The 22,366-nt window shown below is 40.0% G+C and overlaps 1 protein-coding gene across 3 annotated transcripts in view; it reads right to left on the reverse strand.

Annotated features, from left to right (window-relative positions):
• Nucleotides 1-22,366, reverse strand: part of arhgap26.S (Rho GTPase activating protein 26 S homeolog) — a 318,698-nt gene that overhangs the window by 153,594 nt on the left and 142,738 nt on the right. For all 3 annotated transcript variants that reach the window (XM_018256176.2, XM_018256175.2, XM_041588729.1), the window contains exon 14: nt 13,610-13,684. In XM_018256176.2, coding sequence (XP_018111665.1) covers nt 13,610-13,684 — 75 coding nt within the window. The remainder of the gene's footprint in view (nt 1-13,609; nt 13,685-22,366) is intronic.

Raw genomic sequence — 22,366 nt, forward strand, 5'->3', positions numbered from 1 at the left:
TAAGGAGTGATTTGCATTTCTCTGCCTAAAATTCCTTAAAGGGATACTGTCATGGGAAAAAAATTTTTTTCAAAATGAATCAGTTAATAGTGCTGCTCCAGCAGAATTCTGCACTGAAATCCATTTCTCAAAAGAGCAAACAGATTTTTTTATATTCAATTTTGAAATCTGACATGGGGCTAGACATTTTGTCAATTTCCCAGCTGCCCCATGTCATGTGACTTGTGCCTGCACTTTAGGAGAGAAATGCTTTTTGGCAGGCTGCTGTTTTTCCTTCTCAATGTAACTGAATGTGTCTCAGTGGGACATGGGTTTTTACTATTGAGTGTTGTTCGATCTACCAGGCAGCTGTTATCTTGTGTTAGGGAGCTGCTATCTGGTTACCTTCCCATTGTTCTTTTGTTTGGCTGCTGAGGGGAAAAGGGGATGGGGGTGATATCACTCCAACTTGCAGTACAGCAGTAAAGAGTGATTGAAGTTTATCAGAGCACAAGTCACATGACTTGGAGCAGCTGGGAAATTGACAATATGTCTAGCCCCATGTCAGATTTCAAAATTGAATATTAAAAAATCTGTTTGCTCTTTTGAGAAATGGATTTCAGTGCAGAATTCTGCTGGAGCGGCACTATTAACTGATTCATTTTGAAAAATTTTTTTTTTCCCATGACAGTATCCCTTTAAGTGAAGGTTAAAGCCTCTCATTGTTGGTTTTAAGACAGTTTTATGTAGACAAAAGCTATAAATAACCCATCAAATATTTATTTAGAATACATATTATAGAGCCATGAATATCTTGCAAAAGAATTCTTACAAGTGGTGCTTAGTGATGTCACACAATTCATTGAACTTGCATATTATATTAAATAATGTAACCCCCTGCTTTAGAATATGAGGCTACAAAAAGTCACCTCTGAGTTCCATCACCTGTATAAATGCAGCCTTGTTGGCCATGGATCTCCTTGGTGACTGCTAATATCCTTATATTTTCTTATAGCTATTCACACAAACCAGACTTTTCCCTATTAAAAATGTGTTCGAGCCCAATAAATGATAAATATTTAGGCTGTAACAATGTTTCACCGTAAAGGTTCTAATGTAGAATGGTTTGGTATAAACCAATAGTTCACTCTATAAGGATCAATTTAAAGAGAATTCTGGTGCTATTAACGAAGGCACTTGCATCAATATACGTTCATCTATACTAAGATGTTGGTTGTTTCCACTTAACTAAAGGTTTCACACACATTAAGCCATAATATGAATGCACCTTTGAAATTCAATTTTGCATAATTTGGTAGTGCTTAGAAAACAGCAGAAAACACAGCGTAAAATGAATACAAAGTGCAACATTAACTGATATGGCATAGAATAGATACACCTCTTGTATCCTAAAGCTATTCCTGATTACTAGTGAATCTTTAGACATTATCACGGGAAAAAGCCCACATCTGCTAGAGTTGGAGTGTCTTAGTTGCACTGGATCCAGGATAAGGAATCCTTTTAAAAATACAATAACTAGGTTACTTGGTTCGAATGATACAACTGATAAACACTGCTGTGTGTAAATAACAATATATTAATACAAATATTATATAATCATTTCAAACACCTAGCAGATATCTTTAAAACATAGAAAAAACTAGTGTATCTATTCTTTCCTGTACATGTTTTATTTGCTAAACAAATAAAGCCAAAGTCCACAGATTTTAAATAAATTTTAAAACCTAAGGGTAGGGACACACTGGGCGATTTGGGGAGTTTTAGTCGCCTGGCGACTAATCGCCGCGACTTTTCTCCCCGAATGCCTCCCCTCGCTCTGCGCCTGGCTAAAATGAAAAATCGCCTGCGCTAATCACACGCGGCGATTCGTTTTCCGAAATCGCCCGAAGTTGCCTCACGAGGAAACTTCGGGCGACTTCGGAAAACGAATCGCCGCGTGTGATTAGCGCAGGCGATTTTTCATTTTAGCCAGGCGCAGAGCGAGGGGAGGCATTCGGGGAGAAAAGTCGCGGCGATTAGTCGCCAGGCGACTAAAACTCCCCAAATCGCCCAGTGTGTCCCTACCCTAATAATAGTAAGGACACAAGCTAAGATTCCGGAAGATTTAGTCGCCTAGTGACAAATCGCCTCTTCTTCGGTCGAAAAGGCACTCAGAGGGCTTCATTTTCGTAGGCTCTGAGTGTAGTTCCACTGCTGTGGGACTCTGGAGCAGTGGAAGAGTTTTTTTGGAGTAATGAACTGTGCTTTGCGGTCTGGAAGTCTGACATGTGGCTTTTGCAGACATCAGTACACAACAAGTCTGGGGCTGTTGTTCATAGTTTGGGTCAGTATATTTGGTTGCAGTAAAGCACAACTTAATTCAGTACGTGATTAGGGTTGCCACCTTTTCTGGAAAAAAATAACTAGTGACAAATCGCCTCTTCTTCAGGCGACTAATCTCCCGGAAAGGCACTCAGAACGCTTTGTTTTCACTGGCTCTGAGTGCCATCCCAACAGCGATTTAGCTTCTAGCCAGCGAGAGGGCTTTTTCGAGGAGATTTGTCGTCCGAAGAAGAGACGACTAAAGCTACCCGAATCTTCGAGTGTGTCTCTGCCCTTAAGAGAAGGGCACACGCCAAGATTCAGGGAGATTTAGTCGCCCGGCGACAAATCGCCTGTTCTTCAGGCAACTAATCTCCCCGAAAAGCCTTCTCTCCAGTTAGAATCTAAATTGCCGGCGGAATGGCACTCAGAGCCAACGAAAACGAAGCACTCGGAGTGCCTTTTTGAGGAGTTTAGTCGCCTGAAGAAGAGGCGATTTGTCACTAGGCAACTAAATCTCCCCGAATCTCAGCGAATCTTGGGATGGCACTCCGAGCACTTTGTTTTCCGAAGTCATTTCCGAAGTTTCCTCGTCGGGTAGCTCCGGAAAAAGAAGCGCTCCGAGTGCCACGGAGGCTTTTCGGGAGATTAGTCACCCAGACGAAGAGGCAAAATGTGGCCGGGCGACTAAATCTCCCTGAATCTTCGCATGCGTCTCTGCCCTAAAGCTTATGGATACTGATATGGTTGTGTGTTTACATTACAAACTACATACATCCAGGTCCGGACTGAGAATTAAAATAGACCATGGCATTTCAGGTACATAGAGGCCCAAACAGCCTCCACCTGCCCACTAAATAGTGACTTTCTATGGCATCTTATAGCAGCCCCTCTGGCATTTGCCAGAACCCACAGGTTGCCAGTCCGAGGCCTGCACACATCTACTGTTGAGCCTGAAGACTCGTCTGGTGAAGTGGCGACCTTGAACTGTTATCCAATTACGGAAGGTAATCAATTCTATAGAGGATAGGAGCAGCCTTGCTGTGGAAAGGCTTTTGATCAAATAATCCTCTCCTTGTAGAAACAAACAGATACATGGGGAGGCCAATGGCTTGGCTGTTAGCCCTTTCAGCTGCAGAATTTAGAAATAATGCACACTAAAGATCATGATTGAAAAGGAGAAATATTTTGCTTTAACCATTGTTTCAGCTATCCCACAGGTGTTCAGAGTCAGGTCAGTGCAGGCCAGTCAAGCCCTTCCATTGTCATCTCAGCAAACCAGATATATATGGACCTCTTTTTGTATATGGTGCATTATCATGCTGAAAGATGACAAGGCATTTTCAAGACTTTTACCAAAAAGAAGGGAGCAGTAGAATAATGCATCATGTATAGGGTTGCCACCTGGCCGGGTCAGTAAAAATGATTGTTGATCCCCATGTTATCAATAGGGAAAAAAGATAAATGTATAGGAAGGCCGGTATTTTTTTCCACAAAAGATGGCAACCCTAATCACGTACTGTAGAATTAAGTTGTGCTCTCACTGGAACCAAAGATACTGGCCCAAACCATGAACAACAGCCCAAGTCTTATACCTGTACTGATGTCTGCCAAAGCCACATTTCAGACTTTAAGACAGCAAAGCACATTTCGTTACTCCAAAACTCTTCCACTGCTCCAGAGGAACTTCACACTAGTCATCAGCTTGTATTGAGAATAGTAATGTTATCCTTGTGTGAAGGTGCTTTTCTATGGAAGCCCATACTGAAAAGCTCCCAATAAAAAAATATTGTTCTCGCATTCCTTCTAAAGGCAGTTATGAACCAATCAAGAATGCACTCATTTTATGCACTACAACTTGGCAGTCAATTTATGTGAAATTGTGGGCCTACCACTTTCAGGCTCATTTCTAGGAGTGTGATGATTATTTCTGACTGGTAACATTTACAATATACAAAACCCTTAACAAGGCTAAGTGTATTTCCAGTTATAGTATAACATGAGAATGCCATATGCATATGCTCTAAGTTAGAAACATGGCTGGGCACAATAACTGGAAGCGTCTCTATCCAGAATGCTCGGAACCTGGGGTTTTCCAGATAACGGATCTTTCTGTAATTTGGCTCTTCATACCTTAAGTCTACTATAAAATCATGCAAACATTAATTAAACCCAATAGGCTGACGTTGCTTCCAATAAGGATTAATTATATCTTAGTGTGTTACTATTTTATTATGACAGAGAAAAAGGACTGCATTATTTGGAATTCAGAGCATTCTGGGTTTCCGGATAACAGATCCTATACTTGTATTAGAAAATATTTCTGAATCCCTCGGGCATTTTCTGTGAAGAAATCTATATTTGCCGAGCTGGTTATAGTAATGAATATAATGCAGTGTCCTTTAAAGCTGCATTAACCTACGACGATAAAACATTAACACATGGTTATAATTTTAAGCAAATCTGTTGGAACTCAGAATATAACATCAGCATGTTTATACAAGTGAAATTAGCTTTTCATTGAAGGCTTGCTACATACATTAAGTAGAGATATTCCAGTATATATGTGGCAGGCTCCACAATGCAGTTCTTTGTTAAAGGGGACCAGTCATCCAAAAAAAATTATTCAAAATCCTATTTTATCACATTAGTCAAGCAAAATGAACTTTAATTATCCTATATAAATTATTTGAATCTTATTTCCTTTAGTCTGGGAATTCATAATTATAGCAAGTAAGCAGCAGCCATTTTGTAGACACTGTTATTAAGACAAGCTTTGCTTCATCTCAGAATCTTGTTTGTGCACCAGAATAGGGGACCTGATGTCCATCCCCATGCCCTGGCTACACAATTAAATGGTGAAGAGAATGGGGGAATGTGGGGAGAGAAGTGACATCTAGGAAGTGCTGAATGGAAAGTGAAAGTAATTGTCTGCCCGCCTCTATGCCCAGGGCATAGAGGAGGGGCAGACAATATTTGATTGACAGCTAAGATTTTTAAATGAGCTTAAAACTGCAATGAATGCTTAAATAAAAAATAGAAATTGGATTTCATGTTTAATTTGAAAAGGACTTTTATTATACAGATTTGTGTCTGGGTGACAGGTCCACTTTAATTCCAGTGGGAAAATGGAAGTGGATGTGTAAGCCAAGTGCTTCTATTTAGCATGTTCTATCTGGACATAACACTGTTGAACAGAACATTTGTAAATATGTGTCGTGATATTCTTTAAGATGCTAAAACAGAATTTATGGCATCAAAAGGAGTTCACAAAACAGGTTACATTTTAGCTAGCATCAAAGTCTAGTTTTGGCAACCAATCAGCTCTTATCCTTCAACTGCTCTAAGAGTAATGAAAGTTACATTCTGTAGGTATAGGAGCCCAAGGACTGACTGAATACCCTTTTGGTGCAGTCGGAAAAGCCTCACCTTATTCCGGTTTTCACCGACGCCCTTTTGGGGCCCCGGACTTTCTGCTGCGGAATAGGCGAGGATCCTTAACACGCCAAGGTATTCGGAGCCAAGGTACAAAAAGAATCAAGCAGAGACAAGTCGTGGACAGGCAGAGGGTCAAAGGGCAGGCGGCAAGGTTTGAGGTCAGAACACAGGCAAAAAGGTCAAAATCCAGAAGATCCAATAGATAAAAGGCCATAGATAAAAGAGCCAGCTTGGGCACTCAGTATAAGCAAAATGTGCCTTTTATTTTTGAATTTGGCTCCATACATGACGTCAGCACGTCTGCCTGCGTCACAATACACTATTATTGCGCATACGCGTTGATGCCACCATTGCGCATGTGCGACTTCCTATTCTTGCGGACCGACACGTTTGAAGGTAAGAATGTGCGGCGGTCTCCCGGGCACCTTACAGAAAGCAAAGGATTGTTTGGCAGTAATGGGACACTTATTCATAGCATAGTTCCACTTCTTTTGGACCTTGAATGTTAGTTGGCTTCTATAACAGGCACAGCAGACAGAATCACATTCGAATGCCTTCCTAATACCACATGGCAGAAGTGACAACATCCTGACTATGAACATTTAAGTCACAAATTGCATCCAATCAAATGCTCACTTAACTGCGTGATTAGTGCATGACTGCATGAAGTGCAGACTAATTGGAAGTGACTAGAGGCAGAACCATGGCTGAGTATTCATCTGGTTAGTATTTTAAACCTCTTCATTTCACCAATAATAACATTTACAGGGAACTTTGCCATTTTTGGAAACATCTGGGCAAAATCTTTATGTAAAATCCAGTGGAAAAGTATGTAAAATCATGGAAAAGCATCCAAATGCTTATAAATAGGTGGGACCACAAAAACACAGTTTAAAGCAAGAAAACTCAAAATCCGGGGACTTAGTATTGAAGTTTTAGTGTATTTTAGACTCTCGTAACTGGGTGTACAAGCGACTATAAAATGATAAGCAATTGGACTTTCCTTCTGTTTGGACTGCTTCCTTGGGTCAAACACTTAAACCTTCAGGGCTGTGATGGTCAACACACTATAAGGAGTTCAGGGCTTTCATTTTTAAGTCCAGTCATTTTAAAATCAAGTAATTCCTGGCATGGAAATGCTAGATCATTTTTGGAGAAGTGTAGGAAAACTCTCCTACCAACAAAACTCACTGCATGGCAACCTTAAGGGAACTTGTGTAATAGTTTACACAAAATATTAACCACACATTGTCAGTATCTGCAAGACCAATATATACCGTCTACTTTAATGTAACTGTGAATGTCTAATAGATGAAAAACATTGCCGACACAAAGGTTTAGAACGTTTAGGAGAATTACTAAGGTAACACGTACATTATTGGAATATACGAAGGTAACACATATTATTGTATTGAATATGCACATTAAGTAATTGCAAGGAACTGCTAGTAGCAAACTCCTGCTCTTATTATCTTTTTGATACTTAGGGCAGAGACACACACTCAGATTCGGGGAGACTAAAGGTGGCCATAGACGCAAAGATCCGCTCATTTGGCAACATCGCCAAACGAGCAGATCTTTCCTCGATATGCCATTAACGAGCATGGCTATATCGGGGGTAATCTGATTGTTCGGCTGTACAGGCGAACAATCCGATTACGATGCGCAATGGGCTCCGACGGGATCGGTCGGGTCAAAATCAACCCTGACCGATCGACCAAATGACACATGTCCGCCGGACGAAAGATGTCGGCACACCTGATCCAAAAATCGTATGAATCCTCGATTCGTACAATAGGATCTGTGTGTCTATGGCCACCTTTAGTCAACTGGCAATAAATCGCCTCTTCTTCGGGGTGACTAATCTCATGAATAACATTATTCAATACACCTGATATTGAACTATATTGATATTGATAATCAAACTAAGGCTATCTCTGTGGTATGACCCAATCTGAGAGGCAGTACACTTGATAACATACTAGGTAAAAGACAGTTAGGGCAGAGACACACGCTCAGATTCGGGGAGTCTTAGTCGTCCGGCGATAAATCGCCTCTTCTTTGGGGCGACTAATCTCCCTGAACTGCCTCCCGCCGGCTAGAATCTAAATCACCGGCGGGATGGCACTCGGAGCACTTCGTTTCCTCATGAGGCTACTTCAGGCAACTTCGGAAAACGAAGTGCACCGATTACCATCCTGCCAGCTTTTAATTTCTAATAGCGCGCCCGGAGGCAAGGCCAGTATCAAAGGAGAGGAATTTAGTCGCCACTTTTGCAATGAAGCAGCGCCAATATATGGCCATAGCATGGACTACGAGGCGGTAAGCGCAGGACGAGCTAGGGGAAAAGAGACGCTGAGGCAGTTCGGCGAGATAGTCGCGCAAAAGACGTGGCGATAAGTCGCCAGGCGTAAAAATCTCCCCGAATCTCCTCGTCTGGCCTTACCCTAAGACTCCCCGAATCTGAGCGTGTGCCTCTGCCCTAACAGTCTTTTACTTAGCGTGTTATCTTGTGTACTGCCTCTCAGTTGGGGTCATACCACAGAAATAACCTTACTTTGCTCTCAATACCAGGTGTATTGAGTATTATTATTCATGAATGCAGACCAGGGTGAATTTGCTTAACCCTCAGTAATTTTTTGATACTCGAAGATGTAGTATCTCATGAAAGATAGTGCTTGGCAAATAAGTGAAAATATCTTAGGCCTTTTGCAATATTGGGATGTATTATTTATTGTTTAGTAGGTCATAGACATTGTATATTCCCTGCCTTTGTCATATGTAGAGTGTAGGGTAATCTGCTTGTAACAACGTGCCAGGCTTTATAAGTGTGTATGAATAAAGGTTTCTCGGAATATTAAATACATACACAAATACATATCTTGATTATAGTTTGATGGGTTAGTTAGAACATAATATTTTATTTGCAAGTAGGAATGAGAAAACACAAATATGAGGAAATTAAATGAACAGATTGTGGAGATTTATAGCATTTTCCTGCCCATAAACATTATGGAATGTGCAAAAAGTCTTCTTTGTTTATAATTGCCGGATTGGAAAATTGCTTACGGTCTTATAAAAATGTACAAGAAAATTTTACATTTCACTTTAAAGTTCATGAAATGTCTTTAATCTCTACACGAAACTACTGTTGCCACGTGGGCTTCCAATAGACAATCCGACTGCAGAGCATTTAATCTCTTGGAAATATCTCATAACTTTGCAGTTTTTTTAGTATACATTTGTAATTAAGTACAGAAATCTGTAAGATTACACTGGAATTCTCAATGGGAACTTTCAACATGTCCTTATTGTAATTTGTGCAGCGCAGAACTACACTCCCTCTGTTATGGGGAGTAAACCTACTAAACACAAAACTTCTCAACACTCACTAGGCAGTATTTAAATATGACCTTTCTAACTGTTTTCAGGCCATGCCAACACAGGAAACCAAAATTATACTTGTGCTACTGTATGTCAGAAGTTTTTAGATTTTCAGATGCTTCAAAAATGATCAGAACAGCAACCCTACTATAGACGTCATATTAGCAAACCCTCCTAGATTTCACCTCAAATGGCCTTTAGGTTGGGCTTCTCTACCTACAGCTCTAGAAGTGCAAGATTGGGATTATCTGCCTTATGTGCTGCCATTCAACGTCTCCTTAAAGCTACATTATCTTGACATTTCACAATAACTTTTATCAGATATAAATCTGATTCTCAAGGCACTGGTCAGTTGATTGCTTATGACAAAGGGGTCAAGACCTTTGGGGGCAAATTTACTAACGCGCGAAGCGGCTAATGCTATCGCAAATTCGCCAGCGTGACGTCATTTCGTTACTTCCCCGATTTACTAACGGGTGCTGGCGTAAATTCGCTAGCAAAGTCGATGTACTCTAGCGCTACTTCGCACCCTTATGACAGGCAAAGTTGCGCTATGGCGAAGGGACGTAACTACGCTAATTCACTAACTTGCGGATTTTACGTAACGTTCCCTCTTGCGCCGAACTTTACTTTGCCAGGTCAGACCAGGTGAAGTTCAATACAATAGATAGAAGTTTGTCCAAAAATAGTTGAAATTTTTTCTAAGTCCCAAGAGACGCTGGCTTCTTTTACTTTTTAAGGTTAATAGTATGAAAAATAGCGTAAATTATTTTGAGGGTACCCTCCTTCCCCCCTACATTTCCTAACATATGGCAACTCAACGATACAGTGGGCACATGTGTAGGTCAATAGAACACCTTTATTTTATTTTTTAAATGTTTCCTGGGCTTGTGTAGTGTAATGTATTTGCTGCAGCATATACGTCCATTATATTTTAACTTCGCTCTGTATGCAAATTCGGAATCGCTAGCGCAACTTCGTTACCGTTCGCCTCCCTGAGCGCAACTTCGCATTTTAGTGCATTTGCGTAGCGCTGGCGAAACTACGCCTGGCGAAGTGCGGCGAAGCTGACGCTGGCGCAACTTCAGATCTTAGTGAATTTGCCCCTTTGAGTTTATATTGGCTCAGTAATTGCCCACCAGAATATTGGGAGGTCAACTGCTCCTTGAAAAAACATCCAATTGCATATGCAATATAGGGATAAATCTTTGGTCTCACACACACACATATAAATATATATTTTTTTTTCTTCTTTTTGTATCGTTAAAAATACAAAAGATATTTGTATGAAATCATGTGTCTCCATGCTAAGAAGAATTCTCATTAAAAACTGATGAGAGCTAACCTACTTTATCAGCAGGTAACAAGTAAATGTGTGTAGACAATAAAGCATAAACCAATTAAACATCTATCCAGAGTCGTTGACAGAAAGGGTCTATGGTGGGGGAGGTGGTCATAATCCAGGGCACAGAGAGTTAGTACGCTCACCAAAAATGATAAAAGCTGTAGCAGTGAAGGGCCCAACACACCTGAAATGTGTGACTTCTTAACCAATGTGTGACTTCTTTTTCCATGAGGGATACATGTTGATAGCGTGACATAAAGGAACTCCCAGCAATAGAGGGAGTTGATGTTTCTTGGAGACCACATGGGGCCCTAGTCAAAATTTTGCACCATCACCCATGGCCCTTTAAGTTATTACAGATATCTGGAACACATTGCTGTGTCTTACCATTGGACATCCAGTGTTTAAGGTCTCCGGCATTACTTCAAAATAATTTTGAATTGACAAAATCGCCATTGAACACCAGGCTGGCCAATAAGAAGAGGCCTATTTTATCATACTGTTTAAAACTACTAACACCACAAAAAAGTATTAAAAACGGTGTGAAATAAATGATGAGTTTATCAAGGTGTCTGTTTTATTTTATGCTGCCTGATCTCCAGATTTGACAACCTTTATTTTACACCACTTCAGACCTTGGATCAATGGGAAAAATCCAAGTGACAAGTAAGTTGCAGCAGAAGTTGCTCGGAAAAGTAAACGTATAAAAACCATGATGGATGAATGCGTCATTTTCCCATAGCTTTTTCAAGCAGCTGCTTACTTGTACACCAGTTTGTTACACATAAGAGATCGCTGAAAATGCTCACAGCTTGTTAGGTTCATCTTTTTTATTTTTTTATTTACACAGCCGTGTCTAGTGATGTGAAGTGTATATCATCATTTTTCTTTCACAGTATGCTAAATAGGCCCCTTAATGTACCATGACATTTCAGTTCATGCTTAAATAAGCTCCACAATTTAGGCAGAAATTTCAAGTATTCATGGCATATGAGTGTGGAATACAAGTGTCAAAGAGATGGCCTGTATAATATACAGTGGTGTGAAAAACTATTTGCCCCCTTCCTGATTTCTTATTCTTTTGCATGTTTGTCACACAAAATGTTTCTGATCATCAAACACATTTAACTATTAGTCAAAGATAACACAAGTAAACACAAAATGCAGTTTTTAAATGAGGGTTTTTATTATTTAGGGAGAAAAGAAATCCAAACCTGTGTGAAAAAGTAATTGCCCCTGAACCTAATAACTGGTTGGGCCACCCTTAGCAGCAATAACTGCAATCAAGCGTTTGCGATAACTTGCAACGAGTCTTTTACAGCGCTCTGGAGGAATTTTGGCCCACTCATCTTTGCAGAATTGTTGTAATTCAGCTTTATTTGAGGGTTTTCTAGCATGAACCGCCTTTTTAAGGTCATGCCACAACATCTCAATAGGATTCAGGTCAGGACTTTTGACTAGGCCACTCCAAAGTCTTCATTTTGTTTTTCTTCAGCCATTCAGAGGTGGATTTGCTGGAGTGTTTTGGGTCATTGTCCTGCTGCAGCACCCAAGATCGCTTCAGCTTGAGTTGACGAACAGATGGCCGGACATTCTCCTTCAGGATTTTTTGGTAGACAGTAGAATTCATGGTTCCATCTATCACAGCAAGTCTTCCAGGTCCTGAAGCAGCAAAACAACCCCAGACCATCACACTACCACCACCATATTTTACTGTTGGTATGATGTTCTTTTTCTGAAATGCTGTGTTACTTTTACGCCAGATGTAACGGGACGCGCACCTTCCAAAAAGTTCAACTTTTGTCTCGTCGGTCCACAAGGTATTTTCCCAAAAGTCTTGGCAATCATTGAGATGTTTTTTAGCAAAATTGAGACGAGCCTTAATGTTCTTTTTGCTTAAAAAGTGGTTTGCGCCTTGGAAATCTGCCATGCAGGCCGTTTTTGCCCAGTCTCGTTCTTATGGTGGAGTCGTGAACACTGACCTTAATTGAGGCAAGTGAGGCCTGCAGTTCTTTAGATGTTGTCCTGGGGTCTTTTGTGGCCTCTCGGATGAGTTGTCTCTGCGCTCTTGGGGTCATTTTGGTCGGCCGGCCACTCCTGGGAAGGTTCACCACTGTTCCATGTTTTTGCCATTTGTGGATAATGGCTCTCACTTTGGTTCGCTGGAGTCCCAAAGCTTTAGAAATGGCTTTATAACCTTTGAAATTGAACTCAGGTGTGATAAACCTCAGTTAAGTTATTTTTTAGCAAGGGGGGCAATCACTTTTTCACACAGGCCCATGTAGATTTGGAGTTTTTTTTCTCCCTTAATAACGTAAACCTTCATTTAAAAACTGCATTTTGTGTTCAATTATGTTATCTTTGACTAATAGTTAACGGTTTTTGATGAGCAGAAACATTTAAGTGTGACAAACATGCAAAAGAATAAGAAATCAGGAAGGGGGCAAATAGTTTTTCACACCACTGTATTACAATTATAACCATTAGTAGGACCACAGGGACATGATCTTTCACCTTCTTTGCACCAGAACTTGATCTACCAGGTAGTAACAAGCTATTTTCTTAAAAGGCGGAGACAGACGAGAAGATTATGGGAGATTAGTCGCCCGACAAATCGCCTGTTCTTTGGGCGACTAATGTCCCAGAACTGCCTCCCCGCCGGCTAGAATCTGAATCACCGGCGGGAATGCACTTGAAGCGCTTCGTTTTCCAAGGTCACCCGAAGTTTCCTCGTGAGGCGACTTCGAAAAATGAAGCGCTAAGAGTGCCATCCCGCCGGCGATTTACATTCTAAATGGCGGGGAGGCAGTTCGGGGAGAGGAAGAAGAGGAAATTGGTCCCCGAATCTTCGTCTGTCTCGGCCCTAAAGGTACATTTGTAGTTTGTGCCTTCAGAGAGAAATATGCAGTTCATCTCTCCCACTATAATATTTCTGCCCTGGTCTCTGGAGAACATTTCGGTACCTTTATGGTTTATACCAAAAAAACGAAGGAACGAAGTGCAAATCAATGATTCAGTCTAATAAAATGGAAGGTTTACAGATATAAAAACAACAAATAAATGGAACAAGATGACATGATTCTTCTAAAGATTACGCCCCAGAACAGCTGGCCCTGCATGTATTTTAGCGACAGTACTTACCCATTAAAACATTCAGCAGCTTCTGAACTCTGGAGTTAACCCCAGCAATGCGGTAAAGCCCTTGCTCATTGATCCCTGTTTAAAGCAAAAGGTTTTACTTAATTAGAGAGATGTGAACAGCCAAAGTATATTTCTTACAACACTTCATTAGGTTTCTTTAATAGCCACATCTCCCAGAGTGACACAATAATGTCTCACTGTGCAAACTGCAAACAAACCTTGTTTCAAGTTTTCATTTTTTTTAAAGAGAAAAATGGAGTGCATTACAGTAGGTACAGTGATATCAAAATTTGAAAGGACAACTTCTTCAGAAAAATGTTATACCCCATTCTCTGCCTCCATATTTCCTGGTACACACGATACTACCTACTTTATTCCAGCGCTGTGCCAAGTTTGGGATAATGGGGAAGTCTACCACAAAACAGTTTTTGCATAATGAAACAAAACCTTTATACCAGCCATGATAATCCAGGGTATCGTACTTTATATTTTAACACAAAACGAGACGCGTGTATGGCCTGTTTGATAGCTGCCTTGGACCAAATCTTCCATTACTGAACACCCTATTCAATGAGAAGCCTTCACAAAGATGAATGATGCTTAAGCAATATGATAAAAACAATGTCAGCTGCCTGTCTTCCTATTCATACACAGCTCTGAAAAGGTCAAGTTGTTTTTAACAGACTTAATTGGATTCTTACATGGTAATTGCACCTGTCAGCTGCACTTTTCTCTGACAATCTGCTATTATATTCGATTTTTAATCACGGCCTAAAATTATGTAGCTTGTGCATGAAAATCAAGTGTAACGTTTATTTTGCTCCACTAGGGGTTTGAAATTACGGTCATATGAAAAAGTTTGGGAACCCCTCTTAGCCTGCATAATAATTGACTCCACTTTCAACAAAAAAGATAACAGTGGTATGTCTTTCATTTCCCAGGAACGTCTGAGTACTGGGGTGTTTTCTGAACAAAGATTTTTAGTGAAGCAGTATTCAGTTGTTTGAAATTAAATCAAATGTGAAAAACTGTCTGTGAAAAAATGTGGGTATCCTTGTAATTTTGCTAATTTGAATGCATGTAACTGCTTAATACTGATTGGCAACACCACATTGGATTAGCTTGTTAAGACTTTAACTTCATAGGCAGGTGTGTCCAATCATGAGAAGGTACAGTATTGAAGGTTACCAACTGCAAGCTGTGCTTCTGTTTGGCAGCCTGGGATCATCAAAGCAACTGTCAAAGATTGTTCAGTATCATGGTTCAGAGGAAGGCTACAAAAAGATATCTCAGAGGTTTAAACTGTCAGTTTCAACTATAAGAAATATAATCAGGAGACGGAAGGCCACAGGCACAGTTGCTGTAAAACCCAGGTCTGGCAGGCCAAGAAAAATACAGGAACGGCATATGTGGAGGATTGTGAGAATGGCTACAGACAACCCAAATATCACCTTCAAAGACCTGCAAGAACATCTGCATGAACAGATTGTTTTCAGATCTTTTGAGAGTTGCTTTGAAGATCCCATGCTGTCACTCTTCAGAGGAGAGTCAAACAGAAGCGCAACTTGCAATTGGCCACCTTAAATACCCTTTTTTTCATGATTGGACACACCTGCCTATGAAGTTCAAGGCTTAACGAGCTTCTCAAACTAATTTAGTGTTGCCAGTAATCAGTATTGAGCAGTTACATGCATTCAAATTTACAAACTGCACAGCCAGTTTTTCACATTTGATTTAATTTCATACAACTGAATACGGATTCACTAAAAGTCTTTATTCAGAAAACACCCCAGTACTCAGATGTTACTGGGAAATGAAAGACATACCCCTGTTATCTTTTTTGTTGGAAGTGGAGTAAATTATGACACAGGCTGAGAGGGGTTCCAAAACTTTTTCATATGACTGTATTTCATGTTAGCAGTTATGCATTTATAGGCTTTTTAAATCTTCCCCTTTAAAACCAGATTCACATATAATCCCCATTTTGCATGACTTGTTAGCAGTTTATGTAGATGTATGCAGCATACTGTACTGATTTTCTATAGCTATACATTACATACCGATCATTACGAAATAGATTTGGTTTGTAAGCTAAGTAGTAACTCACGAGTACTTAAAGTGGACCTGTCACCCAGAAACAAAAATCTGTATAATAAAAGTCCTTTTCAAATTAAACATGAAATCCAATTTCTATTTTTTATTAAAGTATTCATAGCTGTTGTAAGCTCATTTAAAAAATCTCAGCTGTCAATCAAATATTGTCTGCCTCTCCTCTATGCCAATGGCATAGAGGCGGGGCAGACAATTACTTTCACTTTTCATTCAGCACTTCCTAGATGTCACTGCTCTCCCCACATTCCCCCATTCTCTTAACCATTTAATTTTGTAGCCAGGGCATGGGGATGGACATCAGGTCCCCCATTCTGGTGCACAAACAAGATTCTGAGATGACACAAGGCTTGCCTTAAAGGGATACTGTCATGGGAAAAATTTTTTTTTCAAAATGAATCAGTTAATAGTGTTGTTCCAGCAGAATTCTGCACTGAAATCCATTTCTCAAAAGAGCAAACAGATTTTTTTATATTCAATTTTGAAATCTGACATGGGGCTAGACATTTTGTCAATTTCCCAGCTGCCCCAACTCATGTGACTTGTGCTCTGATAAACTTCAAGCACTCTTTACTGCTGTACTGCAAGTTGGAGTGATATCACCCTCCTCCCTTTCATCAGCAGCAGCCAAACAAAAGAACAATGGGAAAGTAACCAGATAACAGTTGCTCCCTAACACAAGATAACAGCTGCCTGGTAGATCTAAAAACAACACTCAATAGTAAAAACCCATGTCCCACTGAGACACATTCAGTTACATTGAGAAGGAAAAACAGCAGCCTGCCAGAAAGCATTTCTCTCCTGAAGTGCAGGCACAAGTCACATGACTAGGGGCAGCTGGGAAATTGACAAAATGTCTAGCCCCATGTCAGATTTCATAATTGAATATAAAAAAATCTGTTTGCTCTTTTGAGAAATGGATTTCAGTGCAGAATTCTGCTGGAGCAGCACTATTAATTGATTCACTTTGAAAAAAAAATTTTTTCCCATGACAGTATCCCTTTAATAACACTGTGCACAAAATGGCTGCTGCCTGCTTGTTATTATTTTGAAATCCCAGACTGAAGGAAACAAGATTCAAATAATTTATATAGTGTAATTAAAGTTCATTTTGCTTGATTAATGTGATAAAATAGGATTTTGAATAATTTCTTTGGGTGACGGGTCCCCTTTAACTTACAGATTCCATGTTTTTTTAAGTGCTGGTAATTTAACTTATCAGCTGGCAACCCGCCCCTTTGTGCTTATTTCAGGATTCAGAAGATGGTGCCCATAGCTGTGGTTTAAGATAAAACACCCACCGAATCCTGAATAAAAATGGCTCAAAATATAGCCAGCGTTCAATGAAAGTACAAAATATTCATAAAGGTCCCTTTAATTGGATATTCCCACATTATACAGCTATACATTATACTGTATATAGAGACAATATAAAGGCAAACTTTGCACAGATATTTCCTATTGGTTTCTGTGAGGCATGGGTACATTTTCTCAAAGAAAAATACTCTTCTTGATGAAAAAAAAAATCAGAGGTTTATTTAACTTTCCAGACCTCCATAAAAAACAATAAGAAACTTTTTGTTAACAGTTCAAAAACTTGCAAAGCAGACTGTTACACATAAAAAAAATGATTTCTGCATCATACAGCACCACTTGTTTAAGCCAGCACTTCCATCTTGTGCTTTACAAATGACTCCCCTGCTTTCTAATCACTCCAGCCTTTTATAGGAGTCAGAACTCCCAACATGCACTGCAGCATTCCCTTTAAATTCCAGGAAGTGCTGCTGGCCTGCCTCTTAAGAGGTGCAAGCCACCACACCAGGCTGTATCACAGGTAAAACTTTTAACTTCAAAGCTGCATTTGCAATCATGCTGTATTTTAAAATCCTTCACAAATATAGTTACCACAAATTACATTTCCTATGCATATGTGTACATTGTAGCATTTATCTTACACATTTAAATGTAACACAATAGCAGTTAGGTTTTTTTAACACAAGCTAGTTAATTACATGCATGGTTCACAGGTGCTGACAGATTTAGAGTAGAGAAAGGAAAGTGCATTAGGTGGCCAACCTAATGGAGAAGAGGAAAAGTAACAGAAAGGAATACCATTCACCCAGCATAGGTCTGTCAGTCCATGTGAACACTTGCATTAAAACCAGTGTGACAGATTTTAGTACATATTATATACAATTTGAAGCTGTACCATTCACATCTCCACATTCCTCCCTCCTTAAAAGGAAGCTTGTCCTTCCGCAAACATTACCTCAGCACCATATCTGGACAAATGGTCAGCATTCAGGTGCTTCTTCCCTGACCGATGACCAATCTCAAACTTAAATGGTTGTAATGCAAGATACCATCTAGTGATTCTAGCATTTTTGTCTTTCATAGTATTTATCCAAGTTAGAGGATGATGATCTGTAATTAAAGTGAACTCTCTCCCTAGTAAATAGTAGCGTAAGGCTTCTAAAGCCCATTTGATTGCAAGTCCTTCTTTTTCAATAGTTGAGTATCTCTGTTCACGAGGGAACAGTTTTCGACTTATGAAAAGGATAGGGTGTTCCTCACCATCTATCTCTTGACTAAGGACTGCACCCAGTCCTACCTCTGACGCATCAGTTTGTACAATAAATGGTTTTTCAAAATTTGGGTTCTGTAAAACTGGTTCCTTACACAGACAATTTTTATTTTCTGAAAAGCATGTTCACATTCTATTGACCATGTAACATTCTCTCGCTTGTTCTTTTTAGTTAAGTCAGTCAGTGGGGCAACTATGGCAGAAAATTCAGGTATAAAGCGCCGATAGTATCCTGGCAAGCCCAAGAAATGACCTGACTTCTTTCTTTGTAGCTGGAATATTGGCAGCCTGAATAGCGTGGACTTTTGTGACTTCTGGTTTTACTTTACCGTTACCCAAAATAAATCCAAGATACTTGTTTCGTAAAAAACCCATTGAACATTTTTTTGGGTTAATGGTAAAACCTGCCTGCTTTATTTGGGCAATTACTTTCCTCAAGTGATCTAAATGATCTACCCATGAATGACTGTAGATCACAACATCATCCAAATAAGCAGCGCTGTACCCTACATGGTCCCGTAGGAGTATGTCCATAGCCCTTTGGAAAGTGGCTGGCGCACCATGTAGTCCAAACGGCATTGTTTTAAATTGATACAACCCACTAGGCACTATAAAAGCAGTTTTCTCCTTAGATTTGACATCTAGAGGGATCTGCCAATACCCTTTGGATAGATCTAAGGTAGATATGAACACTGCTCCACCTAGTTGATCAATGAGATCATCTATGCGTGGCATTGGTAACTATCAAAAGTGAGATTGCATTAATTTTACGGAAGTCAATGCAAAATCTTGTTGTTCCATCTTTTTTCCCAACCATCACTACTGGGGAACACCAAGGACTTTTGGATGGTTCAATAACCCCAATTTTAGCATCTCTTGTAACTTCCTTTTCCGCTGTTTCTTAAATTGTTCAGTGCATTCGATATGGCTTTTGTCTAATTGGAGCATGAGTCCCAGTATCTATCTGATGGGATACTAGGGACACAAGTCCAGGTTTACTCATAAACACATCAGCGTATGACTTAATCAATTCTTTTAAGTCTCCCTGTTGTTCTTTAGTTAACTCAGGGTTAATTTGCACATCCCTCCACTCAGTCTGACTCTTTAACAGATTATAAATCTGTTCAGACATATCCTCTGTAGACTCTGAGACAATATTGTAGCATATTGTTCTTAGTTTTGGTTTTAGGTTCAAACCAACGCTTAGTAGATTTACATGATATACTTTACTGGTTGATTTTTTACCTGAGTTTCAATTTCAAAGTCAACAGGACCAGTTTGACGAAGACCTTATATGGACCTTGCCACTTAGCCAATAGTTTATTCTCACAGCTAGGAAGCAGGAGTAAGACTTGATCACCAACTCTAATGGTCTTATTCCTGGCATGCTGATTATACCATTTTTTTCTGATTTGTTTGTGCCTTCTCAACATTTTCATGTGCTACTTTTACCAAGATCTGCAACCTCTCTCTCATTTGTAACACATACTCAATAACATTTTTCTGATGACCAGATTTATCTTCCCACACTTCTTTTATAACATCTAGAAGACCTCTGGGACGTCTACCATATAAGAGTTCAAAGGGACTAAAACCAGTTGACTCTTGTGGCACTTCTCGATATGCAAATAATAGAAATGGCAACCATTTATCCCATTGTTTGGATCATTATGCACAAATTCTTAAGCATTTTCTTTAAAGTCTGATTATACCTTTCTACAAGGCCATCTGTTTGTGGGTGGTATGGGTTGTTTTTAAGTGGCTTAATACCCAAAAGTTGTACACTTCTGACAGTAAGGTAGATGTAAAATTGCTACCTTGATCAGTAAGGATATGTTTTGGTAGCCCAACTCTACTAAACACATTCAAAATCTCTTCAGCAACCCTTTTAGCTGTAACTGTTCTCATTGGTATTGCCTCAGGATACCTTGTGCAGTAATCCACTATTGTAAGAATAAACCGGTTACCTTTTGAGCTTTTCTCCAATGGACCAATTATATCCATGGCAACAGTATTAAATGGCTCATCAATTATGGGTAGTGTACCAAGGTAGCTTTAGGGGGTACAGAAGCAGTGTACTGGCATTCTGGACAAGAACGGCAATGAGCTATAACATGGTCATATACCCTGGCCAGTAGAACCTATAAAGGATTCTAGCTAAGGTTTTCTTGTAACTAAATGACCAGCTATGGGAATATTATGAGCAAACTCACTATTTGCTCTGTAAATTTTTTAGGTACCACCAACTGTTCTACATGTTCTCCTGTCTTGGGATGAACACATACCTATTACAGTTTTCATCTTGGACTAGATAATAGGTGGCACAAGTCCCTTTTCATCTGCTTTACAGTTCTTTAAACCCTGCTGATATAAAGATTTTAAACCATCATCTTGTTTTTGTTCTAAAGCAATATCAGTGTCCCATAGTCCGATACTTATATAGTCACCTTTATCCTTGCAGGGTTCATCACAAGTTTCTTCCTATGGACATTACTTGCTGTGTTGGGAGAGTATGTCTCTTTGGGGAGGGTGATACCACAATATCTATGGAAAAGGAAAAATATGTCCCAAGGCATCGTTGGGATCTTCTTCCTTTTTCTCTTGTGATCTGGTTGTCACAGCACAGAGTTGTTCTTCACCTTTCAATAAGTCATCAAACCCAGGAGCGGTTCTCCCAAGTATAACTGGAACTGAAGATTAGGAATAACAGCAGCTTCTACTGTGAAGATCTTTTCCTGAACTTGTAAATCATGTGTGACCTTGGGTAGGTTTTTGTGTCACCATGCACACAAGTGATTGGAATCTTTGGAAACACTTTCTTTTGAGTGACCAAATCAGCCTTTACCAAGCTGAGTTACTTCCAGTATCCAACAAGGCATTTACAGGGTGTCCATTAAGTAGTGCCGGCATGGTGTAGTCACTGTAACCACAAAAAGAGGAGTGAGTTGAAGCCCTTTTATCTTCTTGGGACAGAACTTGGCTATGTGTCCTCTTTTTTGGCATTCAAAGCAAACCATTCCCATTAAATCAGATTTTGCTGGTGCCTTAGATTCCTGCTTTGCTATTTCACTTTGCACTTGTGGCTGCTGGAACCTCCTGGTATGTCTTACCAGCATCTTTCTTGGCAAGTAGGTAGTCCTCAGACAATGAAATAGCTTTCTCAGCAGTTTTTGGTCTGTGTTTCTGCACCCATGAACCGACATCCTCTGGCAAAATTTTAACAAATTGTTCCATTACAATTGTCTCTGTAATTTGTTTGATGGGTCTTCAGTTCTGGCTTCATTCCATTTTATATACAGGTCTGTGAGACGAGTGAAGACTTCCCTTGGACTATCAGCAGCAGAGTATTTTAACTGACGGAATCTCTGCCTGTAAGTCTCCTCACTAATATTATAACGTCTTAGATTGCCTCTTTCACCCGATCATATTGTGCTGCTTCATGGATCTCCATATTACTGTAGGCCATTTGGGCTTGGCCTGTAAGGTATGGAGCAAGCCTTACTACCCAATGTTCCTTTGGCCACATACAAGCAAGTGCTACCCTCTCAAATGTTGTAAGGTAGGCCTCAATGTCATCTTCTTGAGTCATTTTGTTAGCTTTGGGTCTTTCCAAGGAGACACTGCTACTTGTCGAGGAGGGACTACAGGTTGCTCTGGTCTCAGCATCTGGATCAGATCTTTCCAGCGTTCATCCTGTTTGTGCAATTCAGTCCGATACATCATTGTTTCCTCATGATGTCTCCTCTCAGCTTCAGCTTGCTGCACTGTCAGCCATTTCATCAACTCAGTAATACTCTCAGATAAAGTCTTTTCTGGAAGTGCAGGATCAATCTTTCTGTGGCACCAGAAATAGTGGTTTTTACTTTTCCTTGGAACAGCGCCCTCTAGTTCCACTTCTTTTTCAGATCCACTTGCCATTTTAGTCTGCTTTACTTTAGGTCTGGCACCTTGGCTCACAGCTTCTTTGCCTGCTACAGTACGCCAGGTACGGGTCTTGTACATAATTCCTCTAATTTTAAGTTGATGTATTTGGAGCAATACTCTTCATTAACCATCCACTTCTG

The sequence above is a fragment of the Xenopus laevis genome, chromosome 3S, assembly GCF_017654675.1.
Source record: "Xenopus laevis strain J_2021 chromosome 3S, Xenopus_laevis_v10.1, whole genome shotgun sequence".
NCBI classification, from domain to species: Eukaryota; Metazoa; Chordata; class Amphibia; order Anura; family Pipidae; genus Xenopus; species Xenopus laevis.